The 15,896-nt window shown below is 37.6% G+C and overlaps 1 protein-coding gene across 3 annotated transcripts; it reads left to right on the top strand.

Moving 5' to 3' along the window:
* Positions 1-340: 340 nt before the first annotated feature.
* SERPINB2 (serpin family B member 2) lies at positions 341-12,878 on the top strand. Of its 3 annotated transcripts, XM_036323703.1 has the most exons (8): positions 341-499; positions 4,735-4,911; positions 6,680-6,796; positions 7,985-8,113; positions 8,627-8,744; positions 10,685-10,827; positions 11,418-11,582; positions 11,912-12,878. In XM_036323703.1, the coding sequence occupies exons 2-8, from the start codon at positions 4,744-4,746 to the stop codon at positions 12,314-12,316; spliced, it is 1,245 nt and encodes a 414-aa protein (XP_036179596.1). In that variant the 5' UTR covers positions 341-499; positions 4,735-4,743; the 3' UTR covers positions 12,317-12,878. The 3 variants fall into 3 exon arrangements, with proteins under 3 accessions (XP_036179596.1, XP_036179598.1, XP_036179597.1); XM_036323705.1 differs by lacking the exon at positions 7,985-8,113; XM_036323704.1 differs by lacking the exon at positions 341-499 and having other exon boundaries at positions 4,713-4,911.
* Positions 12,879-15,896: the final 3,018 nt, after the last annotated feature.

Raw genomic sequence — 15,896 nt, 5'->3', positions numbered from 1 at the left:
AAAATAGAGAATTTCTGAGAAAGATAGTAGTTTTCTTTTTCTTCCCATGACCAAAGGACCCCTAAGTGGTTGCTAGAAGCAAAAGAAAGAATTCTATTGCCTTTATGTATTACAAAGAGCCCACAGGACAAACCTGTGGAAAGATAGAAGGGATATTGTTGAACTTAGTATTATCGTTCAATGAAGGTATAGAGAAAGACCCTTTAAACTGAGGCTGACAGGCTTTAGCTAATGTTAACAGGCATGTGTAGATATTGCCAAATTCATGTCTCTGAGTGACGTCATCCTCCCAACAAATTTCTGAAGTGATACCTTAGCAAACAAGCTCTTTCTGAGTAAAATGTTGAATCACTCAAAGGATACAGATTAGAAAGAGAGAGAGAAAAAAATTGCTCTGTGGGAGGGGCCATGCTTTATAAAACCAGTCATCACCATGTCTGAACTCAAACAACTCTTGGAGGACCGTTTCCTGTCAGCCAGCACCTGAGAGAATAGCAAGGTATTTCCATGACTATCTCTATGAACTCTGGTTTCATTGTTTCTCTTCCCTCATCTTGGTGTTACTAATATAATGAAATTTAAAACGTGGGATGTTTTTAGAGGATGAGTAAAAATTTAGTGGTGCTTTCTTGTTTAGCTGTTAAACTGAAAATATTTTAGTGCAAGATTTGAAATAAATTTATAGCTGTTCAGCACTCCCAATAATGAACTCAGCATCAGAAGCTCTTTTGTAGCATGGCTACGATAGTTTGTGTGTGTGTGTGTGTGTGTGTGTGTGTGTGTGTGTGTGTGTGTCTTGAATCTCAGAAGCCACAAATGCCTATGTAACATTAAGCAAACTAAAATGTACATTAAAGTTGTGATGTTAAGTTTGTCGAGCAGGCTAGAATATGTATATTCTTTACTAGCTAGTGTTTTGACACTGAATTTAATAAGAATAGTTAAGGTAATTAAAACATTCATTTAAGCAATTGAAAGTAATTTATCAATTGTACATACATATTTAGAAACTTAAAAGATGACTGAGTTTTCATCTAAAATAATCAGAAATTAGTAGCTTTCTGGGTTGGGTCAGTTCAATACCAGAATATATGTATTGAATTTAGTTCAATATTTGGTCAATTTAGGGAAAGGGAAAAATCTGCCAAAATTGTTGTTGAATTGACTGAAGTAATAGTGCAATAAATAATTAAGTACTCCACAAATAGGCAATTATTCACTATGAAAGTCATCAAATATCAGAAACTGTTTTTTATTTTGTTTGTGTGTGTTTATTTTACCAATAAAATTTCAACTCTTTTTAAAAGAGGGGGAAATTTGGTCGTTTTGAACAGGAAATTTCCTTGGAATTATTATTTTCTTTGTTCTTGTGGATTTTTGTGGTCAACTTCAAACTATTTGCATTGTGTAGTCACAAAAATTGTTGTTTTAAATGCCACAGAAAGTTCAAATCTACCATCCAGTGCCAACATGAAGAGGGACTGTGGTAGTGGGGCACCTCCCGAGTTCTTCATGACCTGTGCCAAGTTTCAGTGGCACATTTGTCAACTTGTGTAGCAGGAACTGCCACAAACGTCATGGAGCCCCGCCCCACATATGCTTTCCATCATTCTTTTCAAGGATAATATTAAACATGAATTACGAGCATAACACTTAGGAGCTAATGAAGTTGTATGACTTACTCTTAAGAAATTCACAACAGGTGCTACCTGTTCTGGGCGATGGTGTTATTTGATGTCACTTTGTGACTTTAATTTACATTGTCTTAGAGCAGTGGTTCTCAACCTTGGCTGCACATTAGAATCATCTGGGAATCTTTTTAAAATCCTGATTTCTGGGCCTCATCCTCCGGAAATTCTGTTTCTTTGTTACTAATGTTGTGGCCCCACTCCATAACAAAGAAACAGAATTTCCGGAGGATGAGGCCCAGAAATCAGGATTTTAAAAAGATTCCCAGGTGATTCTAATGTGCAGCCAAGGTTGAGAACCACTGTCTTAGGCAGATTCTCACCCACCTAAATGTAAACCCTGGACTTGTCTCAGGGTCACTGGACACTGTATATGTATGCCTTCAGAGATTTCTAAAACTATAAGCTTCTCAAGTCTCATGTAGGAAAAGCCCTCATCTTGCAATCAGAAGGCTGAGATTTAGTTGAGGCTTCGAAACTGACTAGCTGTGCAATCTACATCTTCATATTTTCATCTGTATAACAGGAATTACTATGCTTTTCTGGGGACAAAATTATGCAAATTAAACAAAACAACTCAGTTTGGTAGCTGCAATATAGGCATATATTTTTTAATGTTAAATTCAGTTAATTGTACCTTATTTTACCAATAAAATTTCAACTCTTTTTAAAAGAGGTAAATGCATTGGGATAATTTAATTTTGTCCTTATCTCCTTTTTTCCACCTGAAATCCTAACTTGGCATTAACAGCCCTCTCTGATAGTTTCTCTTGACACTTAAATTTTCTTAGTGTCCAGGAGACTGACTATTCAGGTTATTATAAAGAATTAGCTGCAAGAGAAACCTACATTTACTTTTCTGGTTCTGATCACATATTTGTTTTTCTTTTCACATGGGTTAAAGAAATATTTTGTTTATTAATTCTCAGTTCACTTCCAAAATATTGAGATATTTTACAAAAAAAAAATCTACCCAATACGATTATAAAGACACTTTAAAACTGGAAAACGAAGAGGAAACACATTTCTGAGCCACTCAAGTTAATCTAATGTCAGTGATGAAGCAAGAGAAAAAAATATAATGACTTTACTTTTTACTTAAAAAGCCTTCTAGGAGCATTACAGACTTGCAAACTTCCTCTTCTTATTTCCTCTTTCTAGCATTTCTCAAGTGACAAACTTGCCTAAACTCTTACACTGTAGAGTGAAGTTGAACAGCAGCAGGCGAGGCAGTGTGGGACATTGGATAGAGTGGGTTCTGAAGCAGACCTAGGCTTAAATCCCTGCACAATTACATACACACTGTGTGACCTTATACAAGTTAGTTAACCACTCTGAGCATCAGGGTGGAACCTATACTCTCAATGAAGATCATAGTATCTGCCTCATAGAGATCCTGTGAAGATAAAATGAGAAGAAGAGGTGAGGGAGTTTCAGAGACAAGCTTTACTTAATTTACTAGTTAGTCTTGATAACATACATTCAGGTGGTGTTTCAAATGAGAAATGTTGATACAAAGTGCAATTACTTTCTTAAAAAGAAATATTCATGACCCAAGTGTTCACATAAGACATGGATTAGGCAGAGAAGCGAGTGCGGGCCCAGGTTGGGAAGCCCTGCTGAGTGAGCCTAGGCAAGAGCTGCAGGGCATGCCTCATCTTGGGGGCCTCCCAGCTCCTCCCCAGCTCTGGGAAACCACTTCCACAAGACGGTTTCCTGTGGAATGATGAGTGTCCATGTTGTTTGATACACATATATTTTGGTAATTGTAGGGTGTGTTACAAGCCATTACGAAAGCATAACATGCAGCCAGAAAGATGATCATTGGCCAGTACCCACAGATACTCCCACACATCTGGGCGTGTCCAAGCATTTGGTTGCATGGGAAGGCTTTGGTCATGGAAGGTGTGTCTGTCATTTTTCTTCAGATGGTTGATCTGGTGTGTGTGTGTGTGTGTGTGTGTGTGTGTGTGTGTGTGTGTGTGTGTTTATGAGATATCCAGGATCATTCTTACAGTGCTACCTTCATTGAAAGTGTAGGTTCCATCCTGATGCTCAGAGAGGTTAACTAACTTGTCGCACAGTTTGTATGGCATTGACTTCTTTGCTAGCATGTGGCAGGAGAGGAAAGGAGCCTTCCCAGCACTCCCAATAATGAACTCACCATTGGAAGCTCTTTGTAGCAAGGCTGTGATAGGTGTGTGTGTGTGCAAGGCTGTGATAGGTGTGTGTGTGTGTGTGTGTGTGTGTGTGTGTAGGGGAGCAGATATGAGTAGTACTGTGAAAGCTCCAATCCTCAAACAATGAGTCTAAGCCACTTCAACAAGTAGGATATTTAAAAGAAGATTTGCCATCTCAATGGGGGACAACATGAATATGTGTGCAGGTGACATATGTTTGAATATGTGTGAATTTTCCTGTGTGTGTGGTGTTTATTTGCAGGTGTATCATAGAGGTTGAGAGCATGACCCTGGAGGTCACCCACCTGACTTCAATTCCTAGTCAAGTGACATTGGTTACTTTTCTTATCTTCTCTGTGCAGTAGTTTCTTCCTCTGTAAAAGAGGAATTAGGGTTTCCTTATAGGGTTTCAGTAAGTACAAAATGGTTAGTACAGGTAAAATATTTAGAACAGACTCTCTTATATAGTAAGACGCAGTAAATGCTATTTATTGTTATTGTTGTTATTATCATTATTATATGAAGTGTTACTACTCATCATAAGACTGTTTACTACATCTCAGGATTGGCTTAAAAATTTGCAGAATCCAATGTAAAAGGGAAATGTAGAGCCCCTTGTTTAAAATTACTGAGAATTTCAAGATGGTAAAAGCACAGTTTTGCACCAAGTTTGGGGCCCATATGGCTGAATGGGTCACATAACCCTAATGCTATCCCTGCTCTACTTCTTATTGTTCCCTGAAGGCAGAACAGAGAGGAAGCCCCTACCATGTGCAGGGTACAGCCTGTACTACACCTCTAATGACATCACCCAAAATGTTGTCTCATCTTTTAGAGCTGTGTTTTCTTCCTCACTTTCATTCTAGATTGAAACAATGGAAGACCTTTATGTGGCAAACACAATTTTTGCCATCAATTTCTTTAAGCATCTGGCCAATACAAGCACCACCCAGAATCTCTTCTTCTCTCCATGGAGCATCTCATCCACCATGGTCATGGTCTACCTGGGTGCCAAAGGCAACACTGCAGACCAGATGGCAAAGGTAAGTTTCTGTTGAAACTCTAAATACGGACTGAATGATTCCTGAACCAAATTGTAGAATTGCTCTGAGTGTGGGCTTGAGATACCTTGGCAATCTCAAGGTCAGCAATCATCACCTGCTATTACAACATTAGTTCCTTAGATTCAAATCTACACAATAGGCAAATCATGAATCATTGACTGTAGATAGCAGAAGGAATATAGGAGTTTCTTATATTGCAGGGCTGCAAGGATGAATACTGACAACATCTTGCATTATAATATTCTAATGTTTGAAAGTGTTTTTCATTCTTTATATCTTTTTTGTGTTTGTTGCTTATTAATGGAATTAATTACTCTGAATAGTTTTAAGAGAGTGTCACAAAAAAGAAAAGAATGTCCCAGAGCCGTGGTCACCACACTCTTGGAGATACAAGAAGAGCAATGTTGACTCAGCCAGGTTATCAACCCCGTGAGATCATGTCAGCAAAATGCGGCCTGGCCTGATGGTCAGTCTTCAAAATCAAGATGGAAAGGGTGTCCGGCAGCTGGTTTCCTTCCTGAGTGAATGGACAAAGCTCAGTCAGGGGACCCTTTTACTGAGGCTTGGGCCTTAAAAGTACAATGGACTACTTCAACTGCACATTGCAATATTCCTATGGGATGAATTCAACACATTGAAAATTCACATGATCCTATTATCTCCTAGGTCAGTGACCCAGACGAGGTCATCCTATAATTAAAATTCTTTTACAAACACATGTACATGAACATTAACATTGAATGCTCTGGTTTCTCACAGGCATATATTGTGCTTTCAGTCACACCAAAATGCCACTGGCTACCTTGGGATTTCCCGTGAGAATTGCACCTGAGTGTGTATATATCCTTCCCAAGTACACGGTGACCCATTTAGAATGGACCTTATTTGAAGAGTGAGAGTGTTGGCCAATGTCCTCGCAGGAGGAAAGGGATAGCTGCAGCACTCCCTGTGTTTGTGGCAGTTTAAACATCAAGACTTACAACAAAACTCAGTTTGCTCAACTCTGATGCCAGCAGCATTTTGCAACCCTCCTTCCTCTTTATTTTCTTTGTGTTGAAAAAATAAAGACAGTAAACTGCACAACTTTACAACACATCAGGGTCTTAATTTTTTAAAAGTAAAGAAATCACTAGCACTCTGAAGCAATATGTTTTTAAGGCATATGCTACATAAAGCACTCTAAGTTGTTAAAATAAAACCATTGATTTTGATACCAAAAGAAAAGTAGCTTATGGGTTGCTCTGGGCACAAGACAGTTTCTCTGTACCTGGAAAGTGCTTGAGCACATGGGACTATGCCAAGATTTTAAATCATTTTTTTTTTTTTGGTTATTCTGCTGCATGTACAGGTTTTAAAATTCAAAAGCAAATTTGGTTAATTCCCTACTTAAAAGCAAGAGGAGAAGCTCTTTGGCTTGGAGGAGGGAGCACAAACTTTGGGAACAAGACCTATCTGTGTTTAAAATGGTGGCTTTGACAGTGTTTATGAAGGCATTGAAGCTCTCTGAGCCTAGAGACTAATGAGTAGTATATAGATTAGTATAAAATACATCATACTGATTCCTGTGAGGGAAATTTAGGTTGACTGACACATATTACATATAAAAGGTATCTGTGTTTGTATCCCATACACAATGACAGGGAACTAGACATCGGGCCACGAAGAGGTACCTGTTGGCAATGGTTTAAAAGTTAAGTAATTTAGCAGGAACATGTAATGTAATCATTCCCTCTAATTCCAATTGTAGGTGCTTCAGTTTAACAGTGTTGGAGCCCATGAAGTGACCCCAGTGACCCCAGAGAAAGACACCAGCTGTCAGCTCATGCAGCAGATGCAGGTCACTTATCCTGATGCTATTTTGAAGGTATATGACTCATTCATTCATATTTCTTTTGTACTTCATTTCTAAAATCTTCTTGTCTTAAAGTCATGACATTAAACTGAGAAGGAACTTAGTACAGATCCCTGCACTTCCAGAAAAAAAAGGACTCAGAATCTTTAAGTAAATATTCTAGGGTCTCACTGCTAAAAAAAGGACAGAGCTAGAGCAGAATGCAGACTTCCTGACTTCTAGGCCAAGACTCGTTATAAATTATGTCACACAACCCTGCCTCTAGTTGGGTTTGTGTAATTTATTCTAAAACTATGGTAGAGAGACTCCTAGAATACACAAGCATGAATGCAGATTTCCAGAGGAGAAAGGATAAGTAGTGACAAATAGTTGAGGAATGAAGAAGGTCAGGTTCAATGACTTCATAAGAGGCCAACGACCTTTATATATCCCCCATATCTATCTATCTATCTATCTATCTATCTATCTATCTATCTATCTATCTATCTATCTATCTCAAGTAGTATGATCTTTTCTCAATACTCCATTCGTTAATTATCAGCTATCCAGGAACAGACACAGATGTGTTCCTATTGGTAACCAACTTCCATAATTACACTCCTGAGAAAGGTTATGTGGCAATATCTCCCATAGTTTTCTGGCTGTTACAGAGGGAATTGAGGGCTAAAGGAGGTGCAGAGGGCCTATATAGAGAGATGCAGCCGAGTCTCTGGAGACAGCTGTCAGTCACCTGTAAGTCTTCTGCTATGACTGAGTCCCATGTCCGTCATCCTGTTTACAAACTTTAGGTACAGTTCTATGACACATGACTGAATATTGCATTGTGGGCCCATAACCCAAAATCAAATAATCTCTTGTAAAGTAACATCTGTAAAGTAACATTTTAATATAAAATTTCCTTAGAGACCTTAAGGTTTACTAAACTATAGAAGGAGCCTCACTTTCTTCTAGGATGTTGGTTATTTCATAGGTTAAATCCAATCTATGGGCAAAATAATGAAACAAGTAAAACATTATCTTATATGTTTTGCACCACATCCATATCAAAAGTATTTTCTCAGAGATTCCTCTTAAGTCCCAGAAAAAAGTATATGTTAATGCAGTATTTTATTATTATATATAAAAAAATACCATTGCTTAAGAAAGATCTTACTTAGCAGTCCCATGTTATATAAAGAGGATCCCTCCTTTCTGTTCAAGGTACAAGCTGAAAACACAATCCATTCAGGCTTCCATGATCTCATCTCTGCTATCAATGAGACCAAGGGGGGTTACATATTGGAAAGTGCCAATAAGCTGTTTGGAGAGAAGACTGCGCAATTCAAGGAAGTAAGTACAGCCTGTTAATCAAATGCAGGGACCTAAACCTGCAGTAAGGTCACTTTCAAAGCTGTTCTCTAGGATTCATGCTTGTAGGGAAAGTCAGAATTGCACAGGGTTCCCTAAGGCTCCCTAAGGCCTTGGCAGTGTCCCCGTGCTCCCCCTGTGGGTGCTTCTCTACCTGCTGCAAAACTCCCACTTGCAGGGTAAGTCAGGAGGAACACAGCTGACTTCCAGAGTCACTGTCTGCAAGGTCCACCTCCTTCTTATTTGCTGTCTATAATGTGAACAGTGCGGGAGGGCAAGCAGTGTTGGGACTGGAGTGTGGGAAGGAGGTCCACTGAGTGCTTATAGTCTGCACCATTTTCTTTGTCAGCAGCATCTCCCCATAGTCAACCTCTACCCCTACTGCCCGCCAACCTCAGGTCCTCCAGTCTTGACAGGAAGCCCATAATTCACAATTGTACAAAGCCTTGTTTAGCATATATTCTATGTAACCTCCTGTATTTTTCCGCTTTAAAGGAATACATCCGACTCTCTAAGAAATATTACTCTACAGAACCCCAGGAAGTTGACTTTTTAGAGTGTGCAGAAGGAGCCAGAAAAAAGATTAATTTCTGGGTTGAGACTCAAACCAAAGGTAAAACCAAGGAAATATTTTCTATTCTTTCCACTTAGAAAATAAAATCTATTTTTTAAAACCATCCTTGAACTTAGTCCTTAATCCCTTAAAATTCATTCAACCCTAGCTACTTTGGTTAATGCAACCTTATTCTTATTTAGCTTAGTAAGTGTTTTAATTGAGGGCTACTAATAGAAGACATATGCTTAATACTCAAATAATTGGATTTTTGATATTACATTAGAATAGAATATGACAGATGGCAGATGTTTTCAAATATAGAAAACAGCAGGATTGAAATAATTGTGACACTCCATCCACTGTGGACAAAAAAAAAACAACAACAACAAACAAACAAATAAAAAAAACAAAAAGAAAAAAGGATTTTCTTAACTTCTCAGGTTAAAACATCATTTCCAGCAATAATTGTGTGTCTTGATTGCTTAGCTACCATTACAGGGAAAAAACATGAACTAAGTGCTATAGAATTTAAAATATTTTGTCTCTCAGAAAGTAGTTAATCTATTAATATTACTTCTCCATTTCCATTCTGGATTTTTAAACCACTGTTCTAAAACACTGACAAACTGCTGCCACAAAGGAGATGGGAAAAGTGAAGATTAAAGAGGTGAAAGTAAAAATGAAGTGCAAAATTAAAGACACATGAAAGTTATGCCTTTTGAGAACAGCATAAGTTTTCTCTTTAAGCATTGTGCCAAATGGCTGTAAATGAATATCAGTTGTATTGCCAAAATGCCAAGGAGTAATCAGGGCTGATTGTCTTACCAAATTTTATAATAATTTGAGAGAATTTTCTGTTTCATTTGTTATGATCAAATACTAGTTTTGCCACATGCACCATAAAGTTAAATAAAACATTAGTAGATTTCAATAGCAACCAAGAATTTTAATTGCCTGGGGAATGTATTGAGCGGAGATATTGAGCGGATATATTAAAGCTGGTCAGAATACAGTGACCTTTTTATTAGTCCTTTTTCTGTCAGTAGGACTGGAGTGGGGAGGACAGTGGAGACAGAATCCTGACTAGGTTACCTAGACTGTAGTCTTGAGATTATTAACCTCTCTCACAATGGTGTTCTTTTGTGTAAAATGGCACTAATACTCACCTAATAGAGTAGTTGTGAGGATTAAATAAAATAATGTATTTAGTGGTTTAAATAATGCAGAGTAGGTATTCACTATAATGAGCTATTTCTTAAAGAACTTTTTTAAAAAAGGTATCACGTTCAGATGTTTTCATTTCTGAGAACCTTCTCTGGCTCACTCTTTTACTTCCTTCTCTTTTTCGTCATAGTATTATGCATTATTTAGCTCTATTACAGAATTTATCACATATTTTTCAGACCTGATTTTGACTGTCACTTGCAATAATACTCTCAGCCCCACCAGGACATTCCCTCCTTGCTCAGCTCATGAATCTGCATTACTCCTTGTATAGGTCTAGTCTAAACTTCCAAAAAAATTGTCTTGAGTGAATCAATGGGTCAAACCCATAGACTGTCTAGACCAGATCTAGCAGGAGCACTATGTGACATATTGTGGAAAGACACTATTATCTTCCTTAAGAGACTACCTTTCATTTCCAATGGAATTAAATAACTTTATGCAACTGTAAAACTGAGAAAACAATATGAAAGGAAGTGAACATCTCCACTGCAATTTTTATAGTAATTCTAAATTTTAAATGCACTACTTCTTCATTTTCCCTTGAATTTTGAAAATCTTCTGAGGAATTTGCTCTGGTTTTTACTTACGCTTTAAATAAATTGAGAGGAAAATTTGAGCTTAAAGATCAACATCTCTGTAGAGTTTGCCAAATGTGTCTTCTGAGTTAAATGGCAACTCAAAAGATTCAAGAAATTATAGCAATTTCACAGTTTTTGATCATGAGACCTAAACAGACATCTTTTTTTTTTCTTTATTTTATTTTTTTGTAGGTAAAATTTCAAACTTGTTACCTGAAGGTTCTGTAGATTCAGAGACAAGGATGGTCCTGGTGAATGCTGTCTACTTCAAAGGAAAATGGAAAACTCCATTTCAGAAGAAATTAACTGGGCTTTATCCTTTCCGTGTGAACTCGGTATGAGACAACAAGACAGATTTTCCTAACATGTATTGTAGGGTCTTAGACAAGACAGAGAAATAAAAAATAAAGACCACTTGTTAATGTCACTACATGATGTGCTCGTTATAACTTATGGACATTGGATAGTTGGTTAACTTGTTCTAGCTACTGAATATCACTCAGTAATTTTATGAGGTCGTATGAGTAATGATGAAAAACCATGGGCTTTATACTTAATTCCTAGACTCAAACGTAGGCTCTACCACTTACTTATATTCCATGAATTCCATTTTCTAATCAGCAAAACTTGGATAATAATATTGAACTCCAAAGGTTATTGTTAAGGATTCAATGAGATTTAGTAGAGTTCTTGGCCCATGATAGGTACTAAACAAATGTTTTATTATTATTAGTATTGTCCATAATGGGTGTAATCTTGAAAAAGGTAGTAAGATCAGAATACTGTATACAAATAATTTATTTTATTGATTTTTAAAAATATATTTCTTAAACACTAAAGCAGAACCCATTCTCTTTTATGTTAAATTGTAAGTCTCTTGACGTATTAGAATTAACTTTCATATTTTACTCTTTAATCACTTTAGACTCAGCGTAAATCTGTACAGATGATGTACTTGCATGAAAAACTGAACATTGGATACATAGAAGACCTAAAGGTTCAGATTCTAGAACTGCCATATGCTGGGGATGTCAGCATGTTCATGTTGCTTCCAGATGAAATTGCTAATGTGTCTACTGGCTTGGAGTTGGTAAGCCATTCCAACTTTAGTTGTTTTAGATTTCTGGGACTAAATTTGCTTTTTATGCTGAACATGTATACACCTTAGGAAATTGTGTGCAATTTTTTACATGAATATGTGAATTGGTTGATAGTAAGTGTGGCATGTCTCCAACTTTCATTCATTTTATGTCATACCTATTACCTTCTTACAAAAACTTTACCAATCTAATAAACTTTTATATCACCCACATTGTAGTAACGTTAAAGTCACTGATTTTTAACATTAGACTTAGAAGTTGTTTTCCTTCATTTCTAAGCACTCACTGTGTTTTTCTTTTTTAATTTTTGGATTTGTAGCTGGAAGGTGAAATAACTTATGACAATCTCAACAACTGGATCAGCAAAGACTCAATGGCAGAAGATGATGTTGAGGCGTACATCCCTCAGTTCAAATTAGAAGAGCACTATGAACTTAAACCCATTCTGAGAAGCATGGGCATGAATGATGCCTTCGTCAAGGGCCAGGCCAATTTCTTAGGAATGTCAGAAGGAGATGAACTGTTTCTGTCTGAAGTATTTCATCAGGCCACTGTGGAAGTCAATGAGGAGGGCACGGAAGCAACTGCTGGAACTGGGGCTATCATGTCAGGGAGAACTGGCCATGGAGGCCCACAGTTTGTGGCCGATCATCCTTTCCTCTTCTTTATAATGCACAAAACAACTAAGACCATTCTCTTTTTTGGCAGATTCGTCTCACCCTAAAGTTGGAAGTTTCTGTTTCTGAACAGAATTTTGTAGCATGAGGTATAAGCCTCAGAACTGCTATAAGTACCAAAAATGGAGGGACTTTTTCTATGTATTTCTGTGTTTCTGAACAATTTTCTACTACCCACTAAATATAAATACAGAAATAACCAGACAACTGTCAAACATAACATTGCAACCTTATTAATTGGTTTCCTAAAATGGGATGATGTCGCATTTAGTTCTCCCTTATTCTTTGTTTATTTTATAGCATTAAGTTTTATTGTATTATTTATTATTTTATATAATTTTATTATTGTTAACTGTCTAATGTGGCTGATACAGTTACAGAAAACAGGTGATCGGTTATGTTTCTTTCCAAGGAAGTGCATTTTTTTGTTTTTATGAGGAAGGATGAGTAGGTATCTTTCCATCCCCTTCTATGTAAAAACCTAGAAGATAGCATTGAACAACAAGCAAGTATATATTATGTGCATTTGTAACATTATATATCACATAGATGTGACTGTAACTGATGTAAGATTACAAATATACAATAAATAAATATGTTTCCACACAATCATTTGTTTGTTGTCATTTTATTAGATCTTTGGATCATGAGACCTGATATAGCTTGATTCTCAGGACAGAATAAAGGAGCCAAAGAGATAACCACCCCTTTTACACAGAGCCCCACTCTTGGGATTGAATGGAGCTGTGTGAAAAAATGGTTTAGAGCTGCCTATTCAAGGCAGCAAAGGGTGTAGCAATTCAGAGGAATAGTTAGCATTCTTTGGACACTGGTGTTTAAACATCAAGAACATCAGGAATAAATGCCAAATCCAGTGGTTCATACATAGAATAAAGGTCACAGTCATTGATCTGAGAGTTCAAAGGAGTTAAGATGGGCTGGTGGCAGAGCAGAAGTGGAAAAACAAGAGACATTCTTTAAAAATATTTTTATTGATTTCAGAGAGGAAGGGAGAGGGCGGAAGAGATAGAAACATCAATGATGAGAGAGAAAATTTGATCAGCTGCCTCCTGCATGCCCCACACTGGGGATTGCCCCACATTGGGGATTGGACCTGCAACCTGGATTTATTCCCTGACTGAGAATCGGACTGTGACCTCCTGGTTCATAGGCTGATGCTCAACCACTGAGTCACACCCATCAGGAGAGCTTCTTTTAAGGATGTTTGTTCCAAATAGCACTCAATGCTTTTAAGTGGGTCAGAGGTAGAATTTAACATAGTTTAAGACCTAGGAACTAAGACACCTAAAGTTTGGAGGGTCTGAGCTGGCTTGAGAGTCTGGCTACAGAAGTGTGGCTGGATGTTGGAAATGTAACCCAGGTTCCACTCTCCCTATGATGGAAGGAAGGCAGGGGTGGATGACCCATGGAGCATGGTGGCTAAATAGGCGGCCTCAAGACTTTGACTATATGCATCTAAATCCCAGTTCTAACACTTTTGAGTTGTCTTACCATGGATGAAGAATGGTGCTTTGCTATGCTTCTTTTCTTTCAGTGTAAACTATAGAAAATAATGCTTTTCTTATAAGGTTGCTATGATGTTTAAATGAAATCATGCATAACAAGCAATTAAAATAAATTTTGGCAAGTATTTAAAAATACTAGTCATTATGATTATTATCTTTGAAAGTAAGAAACTATCTCTGGTTTTATTTACTTACTGTCAGGTGATCAAACAGAATTTCAGAAAATTATTCAGTCAAATAATTTTTAAGGCTTGAATTGTGTTTTACTTTCTCTAAGACATTCTTGAAAATTAGAGGTTCTTGCTTTGTGCATTCTCTTACTTTTAGATTCATTTGTCTATGTACTTCCATGATTCATTCAGCAAGGCAATAAGTATCAACCTTCTACACTGTTCTGAGTCCAAAGATATCTGTATTGCACTGTCATTATTGAGTTAGGGTATGAGTGTAGAATTCTAAGTTCAAAGCACTTTTCAGCACTTTAGGGTATAATTTTATTATCTTCTGGCACCAAAGCTGCTGATGGGAAAGTTGAGATCAAGATCATCCTTACTCCTTGTAGTTCTAGTAATTTTCTTTTTGTTTTTGGTAATGTTCTTGAAATTTTGTTGCATTGTGTACTTTTTAAAATGGGTTTTAAAAATTAATCTTGTTCATCAGCAGCTTTATTCCATCTGGAAACTTGTACCGTGCTTCAGTTCTGGGAACTCTCAGCCATTGCTATGAACTGAACATTTGTGTCCTCCCCACTCCCATACATATGTTGAAACTCTAATTCTCAATATAATGGTATTTAGAGGTAGGGCATTTGGGAGTTAGGATTAGGTTAGGTCGTGAGGGTGACGTCCTCATGATGTAATTAGTGCCCTTATAAGGAGATGAAGGGAACAGAGCTTCCTTTCTCCACCAGGTAAGGATACAGAGAGGAGACAACCATCTGTGAACCAAGAAGATAGCCCTAACCAAGAACTCACCCATGCCAGCATTCTGATCTCCAGGCTCCAGAACAGTCAGAAACACTCTTGTTTAAGCCTTCCAGTCAATATTATTCTGTTACAGCAACACAAACTGAATAAGTCCCTCAATTGTCTCTGCCTCACTCTACCTACTTTCTTTTTCTGGACTCCTATTAGAATAACATTGATTCACCTGGAGTTCTTCTACTTCTCTTCTCTTTCTTTCTTTCTTTCTTTCTTTCTTTCTTTCTTTCTTCCTTTTTTATACCAATGAATTTATGTTGTCTAAACATCCTATATAATAAAAGGCTAATATGCAAATTGCCCCCTTGGGAGTTTGATCGGGAGACCAGGTGTTTGACCACTCACTATGATGTGTGCTGACTACCAGGGGGAGGGCGGAACATGGCAGGCGACCAGCTGTGACGGGGCACTGAGGGAGCAAGGGAAGGAGGAGGCAGGGAGGCTGGGAACCTGATCATCCCTGATCCCTGGCCAGGCCTAGGGACCCTACCTCTGCACGAATTTTGTGCATCGGGCCTCTAGTCAAATATAAAAAGACTAGAACAAAAACTCTCCCTCCCACCCTCCTTCCCTATTCATTTAGTTCCTCTCCCTCAATCCCCCTAAAAACATCTGTACATATTGCTAAATATACATAGGAAAGGCCATAAATAGGAACAACAAACAAATAAAATCATGCTAATAATATTTTATTGTTAACTTAGGATACTAATACTTCTTTTCCCACCCCCTAAACAGGCATCAGAATAATGCACAGCCATGTTGTTGTTTTTTAATGTAGGTAATCTATTTGTAAGAATTTTAATCAAGAGGTAAGTGAGAAAGGAATCTGGTGAAGGTTTTGGGGGAAAATAAGTAAAACTTGGTCTGTGACTTTAAAGAGATGAAACAATTTCTTGGCTGTTTCAGCCACATCTACATTGTACATTTAATGGATGATAACTGGAGTGTCTTCATGCTGTGCTGAGAGACAGCGCAAGTCACTCACCGGTGGACTACTGTCTGTCATGATGGATAGTCCCTCTATCGAGAGCCTCCATACAATACTTGCAGCTGAGAATAGTCTGGAGGCATCATGGATAATAATATCTGCTCAGCACACGTCAGGCCGGCATCACAGA

The sequence above is a fragment of the Myotis myotis genome, unplaced genomic scaffold, assembly GCF_014108235.1.
Source record: "Myotis myotis isolate mMyoMyo1 unplaced genomic scaffold, mMyoMyo1.p scaffold_m19_p_9, whole genome shotgun sequence".
NCBI classification, from domain to species: domain Eukaryota; kingdom Metazoa; phylum Chordata; class Mammalia; order Chiroptera; family Vespertilionidae; genus Myotis; species Myotis myotis.
Note: the sequence above shows the minus strand (reverse complement) of the source record. Positions and strands in the feature narration are given on the sequence as shown.